Below are 8,891 nucleotides of genomic sequence, written 5' to 3'. Positions count from 1 at the left end.
ATTATGGCCAAACAGTTCTATTTTTGTTTCATCAGACCAGAGGACATTTATCCAAAAAGTACGATCTTTGTCCCCATGCTCAGTTGCAAACCGTAGTCTGGCTTTTACTATGGCGGTTTTGGAGCAGTGGCTTCTTCCTTGCTGAGCAGCCTTTCATATTATGTGGACCGGCTTTACTGTGGATATAGATACCCTTGTACCTGTTTCCTCCAGCATCTTCACAAGGTCCTTTGCTGTTGTTCTGGGATTGATTTGCACTTTTTGCACCAATGTAAGTTCATCTCTAGGAGACAGAACGCGTCTCCTTCCTGAGCGGTATGACGGCTGCGTGGTCCCACGGTGTTTATACTTGTGTACTGTTGTTTGTACAGATGAACGTGGTACCTTCAGGCGTTTGTAAATTGATCCCAAGGATGAACCCAACTTGTGGAGGTCTACAATTTATTTTCTGAGGACTTGGCTGATTTATTTAGATTTTCCCATGACGCCAAGCAAAGAGGCACTGAGTTTGAAGGTAGACCTTGAAATACATCCACATGTAAACCTTCAATTGACTCAAATGAAGACAAACAGCCTATCAGAAGCTTCTAAAGCCATTACATAATTTTCTGGAATTTTCCAAGCTGTTTAAAGGCAAAGTCAACTTACACTTCTGACCCACTGGAATTGTGATACAGTGAATAATAAGTGAAATAATCTGTCTGTAAATAATTGTTGGAAAAATGGCTTGTGTCATGCACAAAGTAGATGTCCTAACCGACAAGAAATTTGTGGAGTGGTTGAAAAACTAGTTTTAATGACTCCAACATAAGTGTATGTAAACTTCCGACTTCAACTGTAGCTATCTGGCCAGTCGGACCTTGTTATCTAGCTGGGCGGATGGACCTACAGTAGATATCTGGCAGATGTAGTGATCATAATATAATAGCCATATCTAGAAATATCGATGTTCCAAAGACTGGACCTAAAATTGTGTATAAACGATAATACAGGAGGTTTTGCAATGATTCCTACTAAAAATATTTGGTGATCTGATGTGTGTTATGAGGAATATCCGGACGCTGCAATTATGAAACTGCTTCTTCCAGTTTCTGATAAGCATGCGCCAATCAAGAAACTGACTGTTAGAACTGCCAAATCCCCATGGATAGATGATGAATTGAAAAACTGTATGGCTGAGAGAGGAGGCAAAGAGAATAGCAAATACTGGAAGTCTGACAACACAGCAGACTGGCAAACATGCAGTAAATTGAGAAATCACGTAACTAAACAAAAATAATTAGAAAATATACTATGGAACAAATATAAATTATAGAAAGAATGATAGTAAAAAGCTCTGGAGTACTTGGGATAAAATTCTAGGCAAAAAGGCAAACTATTCTTCTTGAGGCAGATGGCTTGTTCATAAGAAAACCCTTTGATATTGTCAACCACTAATAATTTTTTTGTTGACAAGATTAGCAAACGTAGTTATGACATGCAAACAACAAAGGCCGTGCCTTCATATTCATGCATAATGGACCAACTAATGAAAGACAAGTACTGTAGTTGAGTTCCACAAGGTGGGTGTGGAAGAGGTGAAAACATTGTTGCCATCTATCTATAAATAAGGATAAACCACCTGGTACCAACAACCTGGATGGCAAATTGCAGAGGTTGGTAGCGGAATACATCGTGAGTCCAGCTTGCCACATCTTCAATTTAAGCCTAGAAGGCGGTGTGTGCCCTTAGACATGGAGGGAGGCAAAGGTCATTCAGGTACCCAAAAATAGCAGAGCACCCTTTAATGTTTCAAACAGCTGAGCAATCAGCCTGTTACAAGTGCTTAAAACCTTTTGTGACTAGGGGGCAGTATTTTCATTTTTGGAAAAATAACGTTCCCAAGGTAAACGGGATATTTTGTCAGGACAAGATGCTAGAATATGCATATAATTGACAGCTTATGATATACAACACTCTAAAGTTTCCAAAACTGTAAAAATATTATCTGTGAGTATAACAGAACTGATATTGCAGGCGAAAGCCTGAGAAAAATCCATTCCGGAATTGACTCATCTTTTGAAAGCTCTGCGTTCCAATGCGTCCCTATTGAGCAGTGAATGGGCTATCAACCATATTACTTTTTCTCCGTATACCCCAAGGTGTCTACAGCATTGTGACGTAGTTTTACGCATTTATGTTGAAGAATACCCGTAAGCGGCTACATTGCGCAACTGGTCACCTGATGGCTCCCAGAGTGATTCTCGCGTAAAATACAGAGGTAGCCATTATTCCAATCGGTCCTACTGAAAAACCAATTGTCCCGGTGGATATATTATCGAATATATATTTGAAAAACACCTTGAGGATTGATTATAAACAACGTTTGCCATGTTTCTGTTGATATTATGGAGCTAATTTGGAATATTTTTAGGCGTTTTCGTGACTGATATTTCCGGGCGATTTCTCAGCCAAACGTGAAGAACAAACGGAGCTATTTCGCCTACAAAAATAATATTTTTGGAAAAAAGGAACATTGGCTATCTAACTGGGAGTCTCGTGAGTGAAAACATCCGAAGCTCATCAAAGGTAAACAATTTAATTTGATTGCTTTTCTGATTTCCGTGACCAAGTTACCTGCTGCTAGCTGGACAAAATGCTATGCTACGCTATCAATAAACTTACACAAATGCTTGTCTAGCTTTGGCTGTAAAGCATATTTTGAAAATATGAGATGACAGGGTGATTAACAAAAGGCTAAGCTGTGTCTCAATATATTTCACTTGCGATTTTCATGAATAGGAATATTTTCTAGGAATATTTATGTCCGTTGCATTATGCTAATTAGTGTCAGTCGATGATTACGCTCCCTCATGCGGGATGGGGAGTGGGGAGTCACTAGAGAGTCACAAACTTTTGGAAATCATTGTGTTTGATCATATTTTACAGAAAACAAATGAACAACAGACTTTCAGCGTGCTTATAGGGAACGGCACTAAACATGCTCGGCACTGTCACAAATGACTGATGATTGGCTGAAAGAAATTGATAGCAGATTGTGGGAGCTGTTTTGTTAGACTTCAGTGCAGCTTTTGATGTCATTGATCATAACCTATTGCTGAAAAAACTCTGGTGTTATGGATTTGCATCCTTTGCCTTACTATGGATTGAGAGTTACCTATTGAATAGAACACAAAGGGTTTTCTTTAATGAACGCCTCTCTCATGCAAATTCAGTTGAGTGTGGTTTCCTGCAGGGCAACTGGCTAGGACCATGATTGTTTTCTGTTTTTACAAATGACCTTCCACTGACCTTGAATAAAGCCTATGTGTCTATGTACGCTGACGGCTCAGCAATATACAACTGTTGCCAAAAGTTTTGAGAATGACACAAATATGAATTTTCAAAGTCTGCTGCCTCAGTTTGTATGATGGCAATATACATATACTCCAGAATGTAAAGAGTGATCAGATGAATTGCAATTAATTGCAAAGTCCGTCTTTGCCAAGCAAATGTACTGGATCCTCCAGAAAACATTTCCACTGCATTTCAGCCCTGCCACAAAAGGACCAGCTGACATCATGTCAGTGATTCTCTTGTTAACACAGGTGTGAGTGTTGACGAGGACAAGGCTGGGGATTACTCTGTCATGCTGATTGAGTTCGAATAACAGACTGGAAGCTTCAAAAGGAGTGTGGTGCTTGGAATCATTGTTCTTCCTCTGTCAATCATGTTAACTGCAAGGAAACACGTGCAATCATCACTGCTTTGCACAAAAAGGAATTCACAGGCAAGGATACTGCTGACAGTAAGATTGCACCTAAATCAACCATTAATCAAGAACTTCAAGGAGAGCAGTTCAATTGTTGTGAAGAAGGCTTCAGGGCGTCCAAGAAAGTCCAGCAAGCTCCAGGACCATCTCCGAAAGTTGATTCAGCTGCGGGATCGGGGCACCACCAGTACAAAGCTTGCTCAGAAATGGCAGCAGGCAGGTGTGAGTGCATCTGCACACACAGTGAGGCAAAGACTTTTGGAGGATGCCCTGGTGTCAAGGGCAGCAATAAGCCACTTCTCTCGGGGAAAAACATCAGGGACAGACTGATATTCTGCAAAAGGTACAGGGATTGGACTGTTGAGGCCTTGGGTAAAGTCATTTTCCTGATGAATCCCCTTTCCAATTGTTTGGGGCATCCGGAAAAAAGCTTGTCCGGAGAAGACAAGGTGAGCGCTACCATCAGTCCTGTGTCATGCCAACAGTAAAGCATCCTGAGACCATTCATGTGTGGGGTTGCTTCTCAGCCAAGGGAGTGGGCTCACTCACAATTTTGCCTAAGAACACAGCCATGAATAAAGAATGGTACCAACACATCCTCCGAGAGCAACTTCGCCCAAACATCCAGGAACAGTTTGGTGACGAACAATGCCTTTTCCACACGTTCTCATTTACAGCAACGACCTGGGGAATGGTTACAGGGGAGAGGAGGGGGATGAATGAGCCAATTGTAAACTGGGGATTATTAGGTGACCATGATGGTTTGAGGGCCAGATTGGGAATTTAGCCAGGACACTGGGGTTAACACCCCTACTCTTACAATAAGTGCCAGGGGATCTTTAATGACCTCAGAGAGTCAGGACACCCGTTTAACGTCCCATCCGAAAGACAGCACCCTACACAGGGTAGTGTCCCCAATCACTGCCCTGGGGCATTGGGATATTATTATATATTTATTTTATATTTAGACCAGAGGAAATAGTGCCTCTTACTGGCCCTCCAACACCACTTCCAGCAGCATCTGGTCTCCCATCCAGGGATTGACCAGGAACAACCCTGCTTAGCTTCAGAAGCAAGCCAGCAGTGGTATGCAGGGTGGTATGCTGCCGGCTAATAAAATAGATTTATTGGATTTAGATCCATCATTGAATAATGATGCTTTTGAGCAAGTCGAGGAGACTAAACTGCCGTGTGTAACACTAGATAGCAAGCTGTCATGGTCAAAACATATAGACGGGTTGCTAAAATGGTTAGATCTGTCCGTGATAAATCGTTGCTCTGCCTTCTCGACATCTCAATCGACCAGACAGGTCCTACAGGACCTAGTTTTGTTGCACCTGGACAACTGTGCAGCTGTGTGGTCATGTGCAACAAAGAAGGCCATAAGTAAATTGCAGTTGGTCCAGAACAAATCAGCACACTTAGATGTAGACGGAGGGAAAGTATCAGTAACAGGCATATCAGTCTCTCCTGGCTCAAAGTTGAGAGATTGACTGCAATCACTATTGGTCTTGGTGTAAGGTATTGATGTGTTGAAGGTACCAAACTGTCTGTTCAAGCAGTTGGCACACAGTTCGGACATTCATCGGTAAAACACAAGACATGCAACCAGAGGTAATTTCACAGCCCCCGGGTCCAGAACAAAGGCAAGGAAACTCACAGCATTAAATAAAGCCATGACTACATGTAACTCTGCCACCCCAGGTAACTCAAGCTAGCAATAAAACCAGTAAAAAAATACAAGATAAAAGATCATCTTACTGCACAAATGGGACTGTGAAGATATATTGTACTTATATTGTATTGTACACTGTACTATATATTATACCTAGATAGTGTGTGTACTGATATATAGGCTATATGTGGCATTTGGAATGTATGTATTTAAGTCATTGGCTGGCAAACCTACTTATCTGACCTAGCTATGCTCTCTGCTGTCTTCTGAAGCCCACGATCAGCTCCTTCATTTTCTTGACGTTTAGGTTATTTTCCTGGCATCACGTCAGGGCCCCCATCTCCTCCCTGTAGGCTGTCTCATTGTTGTTGGTAATCAGGCCTACCACTGTTGTTGTCTGCAAACTTGATGATCGAGTTAGAGGCATGCGTGGCCACGCAGTCATGGGTGAACAGGGAATACAGCAGGGGGCTGACCACACACCCTTGTGGGACCCCCTTGGCTCAGCATAGTGGAGGTGTTGTTGCCTACCTTCACCACCTGAGGTCGGCCCGTCAGGAAGTCCGGGACCCAGTTGCACAAGGTGCGATTCTGACACAGGGCCAATAGCGGAGCATGGTTAAAATCAGTAGGGAAGCCAAGCCAGAAAAAACACCATGATATATAGGCCTAAGGCCAAGACAATAAGACACAGTTGCAGAATAAATTCAACCACACCTATGTTTCATTACAAAACCGGAGAGCAACAGCTGTCCGGGGAAGTCCACAAACCATATTGCATGTAACAAACAGTTACATGACCTACAGCATGGTCAAGCAAGTTAAAATTTCCAACATTTTCAAACTACTAAACAAATATTGATTTAGAACCATGGATTGTTACTGTAAGTCGTAAAGAAAACAGGCGCTGCCTCCAGTTTTGTAGCACAATTTCAACATAATCTAATCACCTATGCTTAGTCTTATACAATGACAATTCAAAAATATCCAAAGCTAATCTAAATATGGTATGGCTGTCCATGGTACTGATTTATGTGTGTGTGTGCATGCAATTAGAAAAAAACATGTTGACTCACTACTTGTAGAAAGGCCAATGCCATCCTACTATTTCATGTTGCCTAAATGGTCTATGACCCTGTCATACACACTTAATTTTTGTTGTCCTAGGCTACCTTGCTAAAATGCTTCCTTTCATGGGCAACGATGCGCCAGCTAGTTAACATTAGCCGTTACTCCATCTAGCTATGTTGAACTTCCATCCTCTCAGGCCTATGACAATGTATGGTTGGATGCGAATCACCGTTATAAATCATTGGCCAGCATGGAGAATGGAGTAAAACCACAAGTCCAAATCCCTATCTCTATCCATGGCAAATTTAGGAAAGGGACGATTTTAGCTAGCTAGGTAGCCACCCGGAGGACAACGACACAACAATTCAAGTTCTGTCAATAACGTTTGACTTCTAATGTGATGTGATGTGATTGGTGTGAAGCCAAGTGCAAACTGGCTTCCCTTTAAGCTTTTTTCTGGGTGTGCCAGAACCTTTCACAACTGAGCACACTCGCTTTAGCTCAACGCTGATTGGCTATTATTTTATTTTTGAAATTATCAAGGGAGGCCAAATGCTCACTGGCTTTCCTTGCATTCAATGCTACAGGTGGCAACAATGTCATACTCTTTTTGACCAGACAGCACAGATGGGCTACACACAGACACTGAGGGGCGCTGTTTAGTTTGCTTGGATGATTTCTCCGGTGAGATACCATGCGCCTCTTGCGAATTGAAGGAAATGTATGAAACACAGAGTGACAAAATATACGTTTTCTTTCTTTATAATTTTTTGGGGGAAGTCTGGCTTCCCTTAGCATCCATGAATACACACCACTGCCCAGGGCCCCAATCTTAGTGATGAGGTTTGGAGGGCACTATGGTGTTGACGGCTGAGCTTTAGTCGATGGAAAGCATTCTTACATAGGTATTCCTCTTGTCCAGATGGGATAGGGCAGTGTGCAGTGCAATGGCGATTGCATCATCATGTATATCACTTGCTTCCATTGTCATTGTCTCCTGTTAGTATCAGCAGTTAGTTTCTGTTTGAAATGGGAAGGCATGGGCACAGCTGTTTCACAGTAATACTGTTAGCAGACTAACATGGCTGGCTGGATAACCCAATTAGTGTTCTAGCAGTAGAATGACATTCTAACCAAAATCAGATTCAGGTCAAAAACAATTAACCAAGGCTCTGAAAAAAAATGTGATTTCTTACCATCACAATCAACCCACTAAGATTTGAGTCATTTATTTGAGCTATGTACAGGTAATGCTGAATTTCACAATGAACAAAAAATAAATAAAATCACATTTCACCAATCAATCCTCTTAAGAGGTCACTAATTATAACCTCTCTCTCTCTTCCATTCACATAGACTTCTTTTTAAAATGTTCATTTATCTTCAAAAGATATAGTTGCTGTAGCTGTGCTGTCGTTGCGATTTGCAGTTGATATAATTATTTGAAGACATTATCCTTTATGTTTTGTTGTGTCTCTAGATCTAGTGGGTGGGGTCTTCAGGCAGGAGAGGGGGTTTATGGTCATATAATATAACACTAACCTGTCTGGACCATCCCCTCAGCACACACACCTTTTCCCTACTGGTTCCCTTGTACCCCTCAGCATCCTCCACAGCCTAGTATGATAGATACAGGTGGGCACCCACAGTCCTATGGTTCTCTATGGTCTCCCAACCACACATGATCTGGAAGTGGGGTCTAGATGATTGGAGAGTTCATATCCCTATGATTGACAAAAAAAAACTATTTGAATGAATGACTCTTCTTTCTCTATCCACCTTCCCTCACTCATAATGTGATTATTATTATTTTTTATCCCTTATTCCTGCCCGAATCCTTCTGTCTCCTCGATGGCAAACATAAGTTTCTCTTTCAGTTGCTCCAGGCTCCTGTAGGGTGGCAGGTCCAGACGATTGAAGCTGTGTGAGTGTTCAAGATTAAAAGAAAATTGACAGTGAGGGATACATTTGTGGTTAGCAGGGGTACATTCATAGATACAAAAGTAATGGACATGGTCATGGGAAAGAGAAATCAACTTTGGCAGAGGAATTTAGGAAAATGTCAGTCTCACCAGGTGTGACTTCTTGGAAGCCAAGTCTCCTTCCCCACCTTGTCTATACAGAATTTTTGTGGTCCATTACTCCCTAAGGGAAAGACAGACCATGTAAGATTCTTGGGCAGGGAATTACATTTCTGTCAAAAGACATTTGACAGTAAAGGTGGTTATTGTATTAAGATAACTTTATTTGCCAATTGTACACAACGTCCAAACCAAAATTTGACTTCAGCTTTATTTCAACCCCTCTGAGACACACACATATTTATACAGGTTAGAGAGGTTGGAGCTGCCACACAGTGCCATTGGAGCAGTTGTTGTGGGTGGTTATGTGCCT

At 41.8% G+C, this 8,891-nt stretch overlaps 1 protein-coding gene across 5 annotated transcripts in view; it reads right to left on the bottom strand.

The window, feature by feature from the left end:
• Window positions 1-7,710: 7,710 nt before the first annotated feature.
• Window positions 7,711-8,891, bottom strand: part of LOC110494212 (NEDD4-like E3 ubiquitin-protein ligase WWP2) — a 47,206-nt gene continuing 46,025 nt past the window's right edge. For all 5 annotated transcript variants that reach the window (XM_021569052.2, XM_021569091.2, XM_021569080.2 and 2 more), the window contains 2 exons: window positions 8,570-8,642; window positions 7,711-8,417 (listed from right to left, as the gene is read on the bottom strand). In XM_021569052.2, coding sequence (XP_021424727.2) covers window positions 8,318-8,417; window positions 8,570-8,642 — 173 coding nt within the window. In that variant the 3' untranslated portion in view covers window positions 7,711-8,317. The remainder of the gene's footprint in view (window positions 8,418-8,569; window positions 8,643-8,891) is intronic.

Source organism: Oncorhynchus mykiss, chromosome 2 (assembly GCF_013265735.2).
Source record: "Oncorhynchus mykiss isolate Arlee chromosome 2, USDA_OmykA_1.1, whole genome shotgun sequence".
Classification (NCBI taxonomy): domain Eukaryota; kingdom Metazoa; phylum Chordata; class Actinopteri; order Salmoniformes; family Salmonidae; genus Oncorhynchus; species Oncorhynchus mykiss.
Note: the sequence above shows the minus strand (reverse complement) of the source record. Positions and strands in the feature narration are given on the sequence as shown.